Source organism: Oryza sativa, chromosome 8 (genome assembly GCF_034140825.1).
Source record: "Oryza sativa Japonica Group chromosome 8, ASM3414082v1".
NCBI classification, from domain to species: Eukaryota; Viridiplantae; Streptophyta; class Magnoliopsida; order Poales; family Poaceae; genus Oryza; species Oryza sativa.
In genome coordinates this window covers 27,540,398-27,555,798 of record NC_089042.1, presented here as the reverse complement: position 1 = coordinate 27,555,798, position 15,401 = coordinate 27,540,398, and the positions used below count along the sequence as shown (strand labels likewise).

Sequence of the window (15,401 nt, the reverse complement as noted above, 5' to 3'; positions counted from 1 at the left end):
CTGAGATTTGTTTGATCTGGTATTTATCCTGGTTTTAATTGGGAGATTTGGTTTTGCAATGAAAATAGAATATTTGGAGATTTGGTTTGCAATGAGAAGAAAATAAATAGAAAAGATTTGGTTTGGTATCTGTCCTCTTCGTGTCGTGCGAGTGCGAGCTATGGCCGTGCCAGAGTCTCCATCTCTCTTTGATGGCGTAGGATAAATTAGTGCTATCTCATTCGGTCACTCCTTGTTCAGTTTTTGGCAACTTTGACCGCTGCTAATCACCACGGGGGTGAATGCAATTTTCAACATGTGCTTAAGCTAGCCCAGATTAGTGTCAATGGTCAAGATCATCATTGATGTTCTCCAAACTCCTCCTTTCCGTGACAAACACAATTTAAAACCCCATAAAGCCGCCGCTAATGCTATTATGCTAGTACTATTAGTCCATGATGCCATCTTGATTCATTTCTACTCGATTATGTGGCCACGACTGAATCTGTTTGAGAGAGCTTACCGTTAGGAACTCTCTTAAATAATCTATTTTTTCGTTTAGATTCTAAAAAACCATAATTATAAAATCCAGTATATAAATTAGAAGTCAAAAAGTTGAAAACCCAGATTTTCTATATTTTCATTAAGTAACTATCAATCGTCTGTTTCTTAGAATTTCAAACTCCCTGCTACAAAGGTTTAAATTCTAATAGCAACCGATGAGAATATAGAGAAGTTGAAAAAAAAAACAACTTTTAGGTTATGGTTCGTTTTCTCGATTTTACAACTACATCTTAAAATCTAGATAAAAAGTTACATTATTTACAAAACTTTTGATTCTAAAAGAAATTATAGTTGCTAGAAAACTTTTGATTCTGAAAGAAATTACAGTTGCTACAAGCTATCCACAGTCCAAGCTATTCTGTGTTCCGATACTAGGGTTGGGAACCCAATCTCCCCGCACGGAAAACGGAGCGGTCCATTAGCGCGTGATTAATTAAGTATTAGCTAATTTTTTTTAAAAAAATAGATTAATTTGAAATTTTTAAGCAATTTTCATATAGAAACTTTTTTAAAAAAACACATCGTTTAGCCATTTGAAAAGCGTACGCGTGGAAAACGAGGGAGAGGGGTTGGGAATTTGGAGTTCCAAACACAGCTATATACTATCAAGGTATGCATGCACTAGAACATTGCAAAATTGATTAGATATTGGGCAGCTTAGCTAAACAAATGGACCCATCAGATCTCCCCGACATAATGCCGGACCTAATCTGATTTTCTTTTGGTTCTTGGACTTCCTCTTCTTCTCATCGCGGCTCGAATTCTTCATAGATGAGATGAGCAGAGGCAGAGCAGAGCGGCGGGTAGGAGATGCCCAAGATCCCAACGCTGACGGCGACACGGGCTTGATGGATGGGACCTCGTGTTCCCCGGGGAAGAGACCGGGATGCACTTGTATAATCAAGGCTAATGCATTGCGCTACTATCATTACCTTACCTGTGTCACAGGAAAATGGGGCCATGTTCTTCTCCTCCATGTTCATGTGACCTCTAGTAAGAGTCACATGTATAGTATAATGTATTCTAGACCTGAGAGGTCACCAATTCACAAATGCAATTGGAGAATCTCATGTGGCTTGTGCTTAGATTTCCTTGTTGCTAGATGCTCCTGACCAAACTAATCTGTAGAAATCAAGAATTCAGAAAGTAGCATGAAGAGTAAGCAGACCAGACCTCACTGATGAGCCATTTACTCTGTGCTCATCTTTGTGTACTGTTGATCTGTTGATGCAGTTGGTAGGTTCAGACTTGAGAGCAGGGTTCACAATCTCAACGAAAACCAGACTTCTCGGGCCAGCTAGATAACACAAACCACTCGGTTTTTCAGTCAAGTTTTTTTTTAAAAAAAATAAAACTAAAATTTAATAATTTTATAAATTTTGTTGAATTTTATTGGTTTTTGTTGGTTTGCCAACGTTTTCACGAAAAACGGAGATACCGCTCAGTAACAGGAATGTGAACCCTTGACAGATTAAATATGATCATGTCATCAAGTTTTTGCGTGACATTTATATTCAGATGGCAGCCTTGCTGCATTGACATGCACAAATGGTTGGCACAGTTCTGTATAAATGTAGCCCTAAATGTTTCTGCATCTGCAGCAGTCATATCTGATGCATGACTGGGCTCGATACTCACAGGATACCTGACGGCACTGAATGATGCGTATCTGAGACATGCATGAAAGCAAATACAACTGATCCACACAAAACATGGGACGGAAAACAATATTCCACCTGATGCTACTTTGTAGTATCTGCAATGACATGTAAAGCAACAGAGAAAACCGCAAAAAAAAAACTAGCAAATGCTGAACAAAAGTGTCTTTGTACAAAGGAAACAAATAGGTAACATCAAATTGTACAGGTACTGATCTAGATATTTCCAAGCGCATGACAAATACCCCATAAAGTGGTAATCAATTGACTGAAACTGGAGTCTCAGACACTTATGCTGCATAATACTACGAAAAGAGCACAAGATTTCCACAGAGGACTAATGCAACAGAGAATAAAATGAAAATCCCCTGAACTTTTTATACTTCGGATCAAAGTTTCAAACTTATATAACACAGTGGGCTTCAGATGCTGGACAGCATTGACACTGCTGGTTTGTCAGTGAACCAAGTGAGCACTCCCTCTTGCTGTGAAACCATCTCAACAGGCAGCAAGTCTGAAGAGCTTTGCTTATCTGAGAATGCCTTATGCACTGCCCCAGCTTTCCCAGCACCAGTGACCACAAGTGCGATATGTGCCGACGAATTGACTAAGGGGAAAGTAAATGTTATTCGCTCTGGTGGTGGCTTGGGTGAATCCTTGATGTAGCTGACCCACTTTAGGTTTTCATTGACAACCGGATGACCGGGGAAAAGAGAGGCAACATGCCCATCAGGGCCCATCCCCAGAAGCATAAGATCAAGCTTGGGGAATCCAGTTACTTCTGATATTGCAACCACACCATCATTAACTAGTTGCTTTAGACAAGTTTCATATTCATCTGCAGCCCCTTCAGCTGATAGTGTGTCGTTTATGGCATAGATTTGGCTTGCAGGAATTGGCACCTACATTGTTCAAAGTCATAAACTTTTGAATACAGTTCTGTTGATATACATAACAAAGATAACAGTCTATTCTTGATAACATATGATGAAAATTTGAGAAAATCTAAGTGCAACGAGAAAACAGATATGAACCCTCTGCACACAACTCAGTTGAAGCTGAATTCGAATATACACATAAAAGGTGTGCAAACTGTGCTTTAGATTGCATGACAAAAAGTACTCATACACATAGACTATGATATAGACATATTCTTTTGCTAAAGTCTAATAAAAAAATCCTCAAATACAACTCAGTGTCCCTCAAAGATAGTTTCTAAAGAGAACAAACCTATTGCACATTTTTCACGGACTATTCGCAGCAGAAATTGAATCTCCCAGTAGCAACAAGGCCAAACAGATTAAAATACATCATGCATCACCTAATTGGATTCTAAAAAAACAAGTGCATCCAAATGTACTTGGAGAGAGCAAGAGCATGTATAGTTGTGCGCAATTGAACAATTGAGCATGTATGGCAGTGAGTCCCTTTTGTGGGCCATCACCGCTCCCGGCCACAGCCCAACATTGCAACTTTTGTACAGTTTTCACTCCTTCTATCAATACAAATGGCAGAAATTTGCTGTTTTGTTTTTTTTAAAAAAAGAATATCTAAAGTGTGCAACCCAACGTTAGAAAATTATGTGCAAAGAACCATAATCCTGGTGTTCTGTAAACCAAAGTCCAATTTAGGTGGTGAGAACTGCAATTTACTCTGAAATGACCAGATCCAGCAAAATATGCAGGACAGCATACAGTATTTCCATTTCGCACCTACGAAAGAACCATCATGACTACTTCCTCCGTTTCACAATGTAAGTCATTCTAGCATTTCCCACATTCATATTGATGTTAATGAATCTGTATAGATATATATGTCTAGATTCATTAACATCAATATGAATGTGGAAAATGCTAGAATGACTTACATTGTGAAACGAAGGGAGTAATTCACAATGATCACATTTTGGCAAGCTACCTGCAGATTGTTAAGCGACAGCAACCCAATTCCCCAACCATCGAAACGGATTATGAGTTACTATGATATGACAGCCAAAAAGGAATGGGTAATCCAAGTGAGTTGCTACCTTAGAAAGCAACCCATCCATGGCGAGTTTGTAGTTGCTATCTGCGTGGTCCTTGGGCACCACCCTCTCGTCCACCCAGAACACATGCCATTTGCTCCATTCCACCGCCTCCAGGTACGGCGACTCCGTCAACTTCCTGCAAATCCCAAGAAATCCCCATGTTTATGTCTTCCACACGATCCAAAACCCAAAGAAAAATACACAACAATAAAATCGCTATCTCGAGGAGGGCGGGGAAGAACCTGAGGGCCTTGATGAGCGAGCCACCGGAGAGCGCGACGGTGAACGCGCCCCTCTCCGCGACGGCCTCCCCGGAGAGCCGCGCCGTGTACTTGGCCAGAGACTCCGCGAGGTACTCCTCGGCATCGAATATGAGCAGCTTCTTCCTCGCCGCCGCCGCCGTCGTCCCACCGGCGCCGCCCGGTGAGGCCGTGGCGTAGACCGGCGGCACGACGGGAGAGCGTGGGGAGGTCCGGGATGCTACGAGCCGGGAGGGTAGAGACCGACGGGGTGTCGCCTGAACCCTGGACGCCGGAGACGACGACGAGCGGCGGGAGGTCGTCGAGGAGGCCGCGGCGCAGGTGGAGGAGACGGCGGCGGAGGCGGACATGCTGGCGTCGACGGCGACGGCGGCGGCGGCGGCGGCGGGGGAAGGTGGAACGAACGGGAAAGGGACGAGTGGATGGGGAGAGGTGGACCACTTTATACCGTCCAGATCGCGATGGACGGCTGGATCGCGCTCACCGTTTGCTCCGCCTCTCTCTCGATGTGGACACGTGTCTCCCGCACCATGATGACGTGGAAAATGGAGAGAAAACGCCATTTTTATATTTTTCTCCTTCCCCTTATTTGCTAGTGCTTGTTCTAGTGTAATTTCAGGTGTTAGTGGTGTATGTTCCATAAGGTTATGCTAGTTCCAGGGTTGGTTTTGTTCTTTTTGCTAACAATTTATTTTATTTATAGCTATAGTTCTATCAAAATTCATTTGTATTCTAGAATCTGACCGAAAAGAACCCTTTGACAGAGTAAAATCTCTCTTACTAGATACATATGATACATTGTGTTATTTTAGTTTCGGGAATTAGGATTGCTTTTATTCGTTTCCTAGAATCTGTTAAGGTGTATTTTATCCGTTTCACAATGTAAGTCATTATAGCATTTCCCACATTCATCCTAATGTTAATGAATCTATATAGATATATATATGTTTCATTAACATCAATATAAATGTGAAAAATGCTAGAATGACTTACATTGTGAAACGGAGGGAGTAGTTAGATAAAAGAGCTCCCAGAAAGAAAATGAGTTACATCTCACCCTGGTTAGCTATGTATCAATAAGCTGGGCGAATTTGGATGCCCTCCTTAAAAATCCCATTTGAACCTGCCAGCTAATATATTATGATTGATGTGGATGGTTGTTTGGCATACTGTCTAAAGAATTGTTATACTAGATATTCTGTTATTTACTGTTTGATTACAGTTTTAGTCCCTGGTTTTCCCCATGTGCAAGGGCATGATCCAGGTGAAAGAGAGGACATAACAACTTATGAGTTGTCTGGTACTTCTAACGGCCCCATCATTTCAACATAATTACAAATAAAAATTAATTTGTGAATAAAACTTTTAAATATGTACTTGTGTGTCCGTATATCTAATTTGACAACCAAACCCAAAAATTTTCATCAACTAAACAAGGCTTTATTATAGGTGATATCGATCACTGTTGTCTCATTTTTGCGCGATACTGAATCAATGTGATTGATCGAATGTTGTCCAGCACGTGTCCCATTTTTTTATGTTGTTTGAAATTTGTTTATGGTATCGGCCGCATGTGATGTATTCCCCCCTTCTCGTGAACACTCGTGATTCTGACAGCCCGCAGAGGCGTTGGACAGTGGATGTTCATGTACGACCATTCATGCCACCCATTGCAGTCCAACATGTTCGTTGATTCGAAAGAGAAAATGGAGGCCAGTAATTGCACAAGAACAAAAATTACAGCGTAATAATACATTCATAGGACGAGGAGACATAATCACATTAATTTCAGCTATATACGTATATAAATGCAGTTCTAACGTCCAAGCTGCCCATATACCCAGATAAGCAACGTAAACACGAGCTTGCGGAACAAATCGCGGCCCAAGATTCGAACATTTGGGCTATTAACATGGTCGAAAATATTTCTTAACGAATTCAACCAGAGTTAGTTAGATCGAAATAAATTTATTAATTTGGTGAAAGCATTACTATATACAGCAATAACTGAATAATTGATTACTCGTAGCTTCTTACTAAAATCACAAGATCAGAATATTATAAGTCAAGTACAAAACAGGAACACAGACGATCTTACACGCTGAAATGTTAATGCACAAATCTTACACACAACAGGAACATGTTGCCTAGAGAGCTGACAAAAATATCTTATAAGAAAAAGATGATAAATCAGCACTGAGCCTCAGCAGTAAGTTCAGTATTTGCAGTCAGCTCATATATATGCTGACTACTCAGATATCAGCAAGCTGAGTATTAGTCGTCAGTTTTGATATCAGTTGACAACTTGACATTATAACTGACTCAGATTCAATATGAATATCCCAACAATAAAGTAATACTAACATCAACATTATTAGATAGCATACAACTTTCTACGATAAATAAAATAGTAAACAGTCTAACATGAGCATACTGATAGAAATAACTTGCATTTGAATATACTTCATATCAAAAACTGCACTATGCAATAAGCTGAATATATTATGATCTGTGATGTGCACAGCCGAATATGATCTTTCAATTGACAAGAAATGGAAACAGTCAAGGAACCTGGCAGAAAGTACTAAAACAGCTGAGTAAAAGTATGATCTGTCATGTGCACAGCACAACAAGCAGGGACTGTGCGCGGTTTACCATTCAACAGTACCAACCTCAGCAAAACGATCACAGCACAGCCCCATATCAACAGTTTAGGGATATGAACCCTACATACCATGCCTGGCTCACAAGTCACAACTTAACCTCATACTGTTGAATATCTAAAGGCAAATCAACCCTTGTAGCACTCAACTCTATTGTCAAAGCTTTTTATATTCCTAAAATTTGGTGACACTAATAAGAATTCAACAGGGTCAAGACGTAAGCACTGCCCAAACAACCTCTGGTGGGTTCAATTGAGCACAGGCAGCTTTGCATCAGCAGGAGAATTGGTTCTAACATGCATGGTGCAGGGACAACTGATTCTACGAAAAGCCAGGAGTAGGAACAATCATTACCAAAGCTAGTACTCACGTCCAGCGCAACTACATATATTAAGGCAAATAATAACACCACAGAAAGGCAAAAGGATTACATTATATTAGATTAAACCTAAGATGTTGTCATGTATTTGCGAGAAACAGTAAGCTCTTAAAATTACTAAATATGCCCAAAAAAAAGGGAAGCAAATGTTAACTAGAGATAACAATAACCTGATAACAAGCCATACTGTCTGGGTGACGCCGCGAGATACAAATACAGTTGACCATAAATATTAAGGAAGCAGATACAGTATGAGGAAGTACTCTCAGAGTTCCAATTTTCTATCATACGGTACGCAATCTAATGGAGACTGAATATCGATTATTGCATCATCCCTTTCACGATTTCAAACCATGAGATGCCGAACCCTACGAAGAAGCCACCGGCGGAGATATCAGCGCAATATAGAAGCGTTACGCCGCAGAGTTTGAACGCTCGTATAAACGTAGGTTCCGCAAGCACCTCAAAACCAGACTCGCGCGACTTAACGCCTACCACGAGGCCCGCCAGCTGACCTCGGACCAGGAAAGCGTGAGAACTGCAGCCGCAAATGGGCTGAATCACGATCGTGTTCGTCAAACTTATAACCTGCAAAACGAATCGTGTTGGTTTATGTTTTTTCCAATCGTCGTGTGAGCAAGAGTACGAACCTCAAACGCGCATTCCGTGCAATGAAGGATACGCATGGAAAGACCAAACATAAACAGGAATAGGACATCAAGCTAAGTTTAAATCGTGCAGTATCCTATAGTGAGCTCATTCTTAGCAGCAAACTATAAAATGTCACCTCTAGAAGACACAAAGCGCATCAAAACGTATGTACTATGTTGGCATTCTGCAGTGGGAAAATTGTAGATATTTCCCAATTGATAGCCAACTTAATGCTACCTTGAAGTAGAAAGTTTAACTAAATAAGAAAGCAATACTATGACCAGTTTCCAAGGAAGCGAGGTTAGAGAAAAAGAGGAATGCACACATATACGTGACAGATGCATGTTTTCAAAGTGAAGAGTCATATTATCTGTAAAACAACACAATCCATATCTACAAATATAAGTATGTTCACCTTGCAATGCTTCAAGAGCAAGAGTAGCTTGCGCAGGGTTATCAAAATCAACAAAGCACAAGACATGAGGATCTCCTCCAGGCTGCAGAAAATTAGACAGTTAAAAAGAGATATAGTGAGAGCACAGAATTTCATAGCAAAAGCATATTAAGCATACGTGTCTTGACTCCTTGTTGACAAGTCTGACTTCACGAAAACCTACAAAAGGGCGAAATATATCTGCAGAGCGAAAAGGTCAAGGAGCAAAAGCATATACCTATTGATAGCCAAAAAAGAAATATGCCAATACACCAACTCATAGAGCTATTAAGGAAAAAAGAAATTAGAATATCAAACAAAACAAAGTTGAGTTGTTAAGGGAACGAAATTTAGAGTAGAATACAAGTACAATTATACAAGGATACGTGACACCTCCCTTCGTGTGCAGTTTGCAGGCAGGCCTTCAACGTACAGAGTGCTTGATGCATCTGCTGGGAGAGGAGGCTCGGGCCTTGCACCATAGCCCATACCTCTGCTGTCCATGCCAACACCAATCATCCGACGATCATCAACAGGATAGCCTCCCATTCCACCCATTCCACCCATACCACCAACAACTGGCCTATTGGTTTCAGTGGCAGCAACAGAAGGCATCTGCAAGCATAGCATGCAGACTAAAAGTTAAGGAACTATCAACTTTAAAATAATGCGTATATTTATACAGAGGAACTTGAAGTTGTACCCCATTACGCAAGTAGCGATCATAGGATGCTCCGATAGCCTCATTCTCTCTCAGTGCATGGTAACCTGTCCTGTCAGTCTCACGTGGATAATAACCAGTCATGTCTTGTCCTGCAGGCACATCTGCAAAGTAATAATATTAAGTTTAAAAGACGATTCCAACTATCTCATATAATTGATACAATCAATACAATGGTAAGTTCAAGATCCTTCAATAGATAAATTGATGAGAAAAGGAGGAAACGATATTATAGTAACAAGGAAAAGGATATGATGACATAAATTATGCCACCAACCACAACTACCAATAAAACAACATGCAGTAACTTAGATACTGAAGGATCTATACCCAACAGAATCTATTGAAGGATCTACACCCTGTCAGAAGATAGCATAGAATCTACACCCAACAGAATATAAACATCTGCAACTTATATATGCTTTGTGTAAATCATTTCCCATAAAGGGAGCAGCAGGAATTCTTCCCAAGGCTCCAAAGACAATGAAACTAGTGACTCCCAACCGGAGCTCCTTAGTCAAGACCATAAAAAATAATTCTAAACAGGCACATATTGTGTTACAGGGCTGTAACACTGCATGGAAGATAGTGCAATAAGCATAGTTAGAAACTTATCAGTACACCTTCACCCCTTTGAAAGTTCCGGGAAGATTGAAACTCACAAATAATAAAGAAATATTTTCAAACATTCAAACATGTAACTATCTTGGGAAAGAGGCAGTTACTGGCTAAATCAAATAATCATTACTGGCTAAATCAAATAATCATACTGCAGCATTAGATCCTATATTGCAAGCTTTACGAGACCTAAAAGCGAGGGTAAACATACTGACTGTTACATACAACGAACAAAGTTCGTATAGAAATTTCTTGTAGATCTCGTGGCGAAACTAAGGGTAAAAACAACGTGAAATTTCAACTAGATCTTCGTCAATAATTTCATAAATCATGGCACGCAAGCAATATCGGGGAGCAAAACAACCACCAAAACGAGGATATAGCCTAACCCCCTAGTACAGATCCAGATCTAAGATGGCGTAGAGCGCGAGCAACGGACGAACCTCCGTAGTCGGGGCGCGCGCGCTTGAGCGGCGGCGCGGCGGCGGCCTGCTGCGCCATGGCGGCCTGCGGGGGCATGCCCGCCGCGGCCTGGCCGGCCGTCGCGACAGTCGCCGCCGTGGGGGCCATCCCCGCCGCGGCGGCCGCCGCCGCCACCATGGCCTGCTGCTGCCGCGCGTCGGCGAACCTCCAGTAGTTCTCGGCGGCCATCGCTGCCTCCCTCTCCTCCGCCTCCTATCCCCCTAGGTCGTGGATCTCGCCTCGCGGCTTGGTGAGCTTGACGGCGGCGGCGGCGGCGCGCGGCTAGGGTTTCGCGAACACGACACGGGGAGGAGTCTGGTTCGGGCAAGAAGATGAGATCTCGAGAGAGAGAATTGATGGGGAAAAGAAGGCGAAAGCGTTGGAAGGGAATACGTATTAGGACAGGGTTTCCCTCGCAAAAATGCCACCGCAACTCGTGCTCGCGTCGATCTGGGCCGCGGAATTCCGATCGTACGGCTGAGGGAGTCGGCCAAAATAGGTGGAGGGTTCCAAAGGGTAAAAGCGTACTACTGCAGGGGGTTTAACGTAAAACAACAAGCGCTACCTACTACCACGATCTGGGCCGTGGAATCCTGATCGGTTGGCTTGTGAGGACCAAATTAAGGATTGCTACCAATGGTAACCACACTATTGGGCCTTCACACCCTGAAAGTTTATATGGGCCGAACTGGAGCCCGGTCCCCGTTAGGTGGGCCTATTCGGCCTTAGATGTGCCCATTTCGGCCGGATGAGACGTTACTCTACAATCCATGGGCCTTTTAGAGATGATTTGTGGCCGTACAGTGTGTGGGCTTCTGTCTAATTATCGTGTCAGTCACTTCGCTTATAGATATGCTTATCATGCAAATGCTAAAAAAATAAATCTTTATCTTTATCTTTTATTTATACTATTATAAAATTGAATATGTTTTTGCTAGTACTCTGGTACGTTATCCTTGTTTGAGTCGGTTTTTAATGTTGTTCGCTTTTGGAAATATGGATTCGTGTTTGAGTCGGTTTTTATGTTTGTTCACTTTTGAAAGTATAAAAGGAGTCGTATAAGAAATATCTTTAAGAAAACTCACATGCTAACTTGAGACGAAAGTTGGACTCCTAATTGCAGCTCATAATTTTCTAAAAAAAGATTAAGCGAATTTCTAGTGTAAATTTTATCTTAGCTAAACTGTATAACAATAATAAGATTAAAATAGCCTTCACCCATTGCAACGCACGGGTATTTTTTATAGTTAAAAATTAAATTTTGGTTTATAGGTATAAATATAAACGAAGCGATGGGATTTAAAAAATTAACTTGTTGCAAACCGGAGTTGGTGAATCGTCCTTTTGCAACTTTGGTCATTTGGTGCATGAGCGCCTCGTTTTACTTGCTCCTCTTTATGCTTACATCCTACCTAATAGCTATCATGATGAATTTGTTGAATGCCTTAGAACAGAGGAACAGGAGGTTCCCATGTCAAGCAAAAGGGAATGCTTTAGGCAGATCATGGAGATAAAGACTCTATAGAAGCAGCACACGTGAACGATTCTTGCGTAAGTACTCCGCCATAATTTCTGACGAAGATCGGTTTACTAATAGGAACGGACCTTTGTAGGGTAAGTGTGCGTGTAGATATAAGTGCTCGCGTCCATACTACTTCCTCTGTCTTAAAAATATAAGTATTTTTTATAGACACGAGTATATTAATAAAATATGTAGAAATGATTGGATAAGGATTGTGATTGGTGGAGAAGATAAAGTATGTCAAGACAACAACAGTTGTAAATGTGATCTGGACATAAGCATCCACTCAAAATCCCTTATATTTTTGGGACGGATGGATTAGTATTTATCAAAAATAGAAAAGAAAAACAGCAAGTAATTAGTAAGGATCAGCTAAAAAGATCAAGAAAAGCAATAGTACGTGATTAGTAAAGATTTGCTCATTAAAAAAAAGTATAGGTACGATTACGGTGAAGAAGCGGAGAAGGTGATTATAAAAAAGAAGAAGAAAGGGGCGCATCACCTTCACGTTCCGAGATGTGGCACGAATCCCGAGGACTGCAGCCCGAGATCGGGCGCGTGTCCCGAGGCAGCATCGGCGCCATCAACCAACAACAAAGATAGTACTAGTATAACAACTAATCCCAACTCGCGGAGCAGCGAGATGAGATGACACTCTTCTTCACTTGCTGAACCTGATAGCGACATTATTCTTCCTCTCACCTTGCCCCTTCACACTCGTCACTCGCTCCAACCAGCCGCCTGAGCTCTCTCGCCGTACGTCGGCGCTCCATCGGCCGGAATTATCGGCGGCGATGGGGCTGCTGTCGCACCGCGTGGAGCGGTCGGAGATGAAGCCCGGCGACCACATCTACACATGGCGCGCCGCCTACACCTACTCCCACCACGGTACGTCCCTCTGTCGATCGCCGGCGCCATTGCCATTTGCCGACGCTCCCGTTTCAATTCGCTCGCCTTCCAAACCCATCTGAATTATGCGAGTTTTTTTCCGGCAATCTAGCCATATCCCGTGCGACCTCAATCGCCGGCGCCATTGCCATGTGCTTGCGCTTCCGTTTCGCCCTCCGAACCATGTGAATTACGCCGAGTTTTTCTTTCTGGCAATCTAGTTAATTAGCTTCCGAGCAGGCAAGCATTTTCAGTTTCCAGGGGTTATGAGATCAGAATTCCCTTGCTCTTCTTCTATACTCTGTAGATGCTGCTGCTGCTGTGATACTTCCAGCAAAATTTTTCAGTGAATCGCTGCTGCAAATTATTTGCTAGGCCGGCATTGTAACCTGCACTTTCCAGTTCAGTGATCATCGATCGCATCTGCAGTCATCGGAGCTGAATTTTTCGTGCTAAAGCTGCGCAATGTTATCTCCGGTATGCTGCTTCACTAATGGATGATTCGCACTCCTGCCGCAACCAAATGTTGGTTTTACAAACATGGTTAGGATATGATTTAATTACGGTTATATCTAACCATATATATTATCCAAGCCCCAGTTGGCTAATTATTTAATTGATGACTATTTATTACTATCTGCTAGATACCCAATACCAATCCTTGTTAACCACCATTCAGTAAGCTGTGATCAAAGGTGCCTGCTTTTCTTTTACCATCACTTTGTTACCAACACGCATCAGCTTCTTCCAGCTGCGTTGCCTTACACTCTTTTTACTTTGCATCTCTCACTTTTACATGCTCCATTGATTTAATCTCTTTATTACTTCACCGACGAACGACCTTTGATCTCTGCGATTGGAAGAAGCGTAAAGGGGCTCGCCTGTGTCGCCGCTTGCTGCTACCTTCCTTCCTGGACGGCATGGGGCCGGCGTTCTCGCCATGAGATTTGCAGGTGTTTTTGCTTCCGATCATTGGCATATGTAGGGCAGCATCGACATGGTGGTGGTTGGGTTTCTCCACATGACTGCCTGCATCCAAAAGATGCGGTGTGTTTGCGAGCTACGATCGAGTACTGTGTCTAGTCTGTCATTTACACCTTTTGCACCCCCTCCAGCAATCTCTCTGGCCTGTAAAATCTTCGGGTCAGATCGATCAAAAGAAAATCTTAACTTCAGTAATTGTCGCATGATTACCATGCTAACTAAGAGTAATTTTATTGTCGGTACTATAGGTATCACATCTTCTAAGGTGAATTTTGATACTACCTCTCTCAATACCTTAGGTATGACTGAAAGAAAATCTTAACTTCAGTAAGGAAAAGTCTATACATACTAAATTCTGTCTAACTAAACACTTATTACTAAAATTGCGTGTCACATTATTTTTTTTCCGAATGTGTAAAAGTCTTGCACGCCAAAATAGTACATCTAGATTTCTTATAACTTCCATCTACTTAAATCAAACGGTTGATTACAACTTACCATTACTGCTTTAGTTAACCGTTAGTATATTACAGAGGATTAAAACAACAAAAAAATTCTCCTTGGAGATCATGTTGTGAACTTGGGTGTTGCAATATTCAGGGATTTACGTTGGAGGGAGCAAGGTGGTGCATTTCACGAGGAAGAAGGAGGCAGGGACGGCAGGTCTGGACTCGGCGATCGCCATCTCCAGCCTCCTCTCGCAGGGCTCGCCGGAGTGCCCCACCTTCCCGGACTGCGGCTTCCAGCTCCCGGACAGCGGCGTCGTCCTCACCTGCGTCGACTGCTTCCTCCGCGGCGGCTCCCTCCACGGCTTCGAGTACGGCGTCCCGCCGGCGGTGTTCCTCGCCAAGCTCCGCGGCGGCACCTGCACCACCGCCGCCGCCGACCCGCCGGACGCCGTCGTCCGCCGCGCCATGCACCTGCTCCAGAACGGGTTCGGCAGCTACGACGTGTTCGAGAACAACTGCGAGGACTTCGCGCTCTACTGCAAGACGGGCCTCCTCCCCGCCGACGAGCCGGGCAGCATCGGCCGGAGCGGCCAGGCGTCGTCGGCGATCGGCGTCCCGCTGGCGGCGCTCCTCTCCACGCCGTTCAAGCTGCTCGCCGCCGGCCCCCTCGGCATGGCCGCCGTCACCGCCGGGATGTACTGCGCCGGCAGGTACATCACCGACATCGGGGTGAGGAAGGACGTCGTCAAGGTGGAGGTGGAGAACCTGTCGGCGCATCTTGGCTGGCGTCGCGCCAAAGCCGAGGAAGAAATGGCCATGAAAAAACAGCAGCCTTCATCACATGATACTAAGGTCAAGAAGAGTTTACTTCCTCTCAAGAGAAAACGTGACAATTTCTGCGAAATTATTACGAGCTGAAATTCTACTACAATTTGTATGGTTTTGTGTGGATAGGTTTTGGAGTTAAAATGCAATAAGTCCTGGAAATATATGAAGCGTCAAGTGTGCTTTGATTTAATCAAGCATTCGCTGTCTCTGTGTGTGTGTGATAGATAGATCGATCTGATCATGAATTGGGTGTGCCAAGGAGATTGGATTGCTGTACCACTATAGTATTATAGTCAGAAAATTTACTCTCTCTCTC

At 42.9% G+C, this 15,401-nt stretch overlaps 3 protein-coding genes across 5 annotated transcripts; 1 reads left to right on the top strand and 2 right to left on the bottom strand.

Moving 5' to 3' along the window:
• Positions 1-2,258: 2,258 nt before the first annotated feature.
• Positions 2,259-5,253, bottom strand: LOC4346232 (probable 6-phosphogluconolactonase 3, chloroplastic). Its single transcript, NM_001422679.1, has 3 exons — positions 4,470-5,253; positions 4,228-4,363; positions 2,259-3,103 (listed from the first exon to the last, which is right to left on the bottom strand). The coding sequence occupies exons 1-3, from the start codon at positions 5,126-5,128 to the stop codon at positions 2,624-2,626; spliced, it is 1,275 nt and encodes a 424-aa protein (NP_001409608.1). The 5' UTR covers positions 5,129-5,253; the 3' UTR covers positions 2,259-2,623.
• Positions 5,254-7,565: 2,312 nt separating this feature from the next.
• LOC4346231 (RNA-binding protein 1) lies at positions 7,566-10,749 on the bottom strand. Of its 2 annotated transcripts, NM_001422678.1 has the most exons (6): positions 10,396-10,749; positions 9,317-9,438; positions 9,000-9,228; positions 8,753-8,814; positions 8,596-8,677; positions 7,566-8,117 (listed from the first exon to the last, which is right to left on the bottom strand). In NM_001422678.1, exons 1-6 carry the CDS (start codon positions 10,601-10,603, stop codon positions 8,014-8,016), a joined length of 807 nt encoding a protein of 268 aa, NP_001409607.1. In that variant the 5' UTR covers positions 10,604-10,749; the 3' UTR covers positions 7,566-8,013. The 2 variants fall into 2 exon arrangements, with proteins under 2 accessions (NP_001409607.1, XP_015650783.1); XM_015795297.3 differs by lacking the exon at positions 7,566-8,117 and having other exon boundaries at positions 8,338-8,677; positions 10,396-10,748.
• Positions 10,750-12,584: 1,835 nt separating this feature from the next.
• LOC4346230 (protein LEAD-SENSITIVE 1) lies at positions 12,585-15,401 on the top strand. 2 transcript variants are annotated; one of them, XM_015793443.3, is made up of 2 exons: positions 12,585-12,824; positions 14,409-15,401. In XM_015793443.3, exons 1-2 carry the CDS (start codon positions 12,731-12,733, stop codon positions 15,173-15,175), a joined length of 861 nt encoding a protein of 286 aa, XP_015648929.1. In that variant the 5' UTR covers positions 12,585-12,730; the 3' UTR covers positions 15,176-15,401. The 2 variants fall into 2 exon arrangements, with proteins under 2 accessions (XP_015648929.1, XP_015648930.1); XM_015793444.3 differs by lacking the exon at positions 12,585-12,824 and adding an exon at positions 13,635-13,777.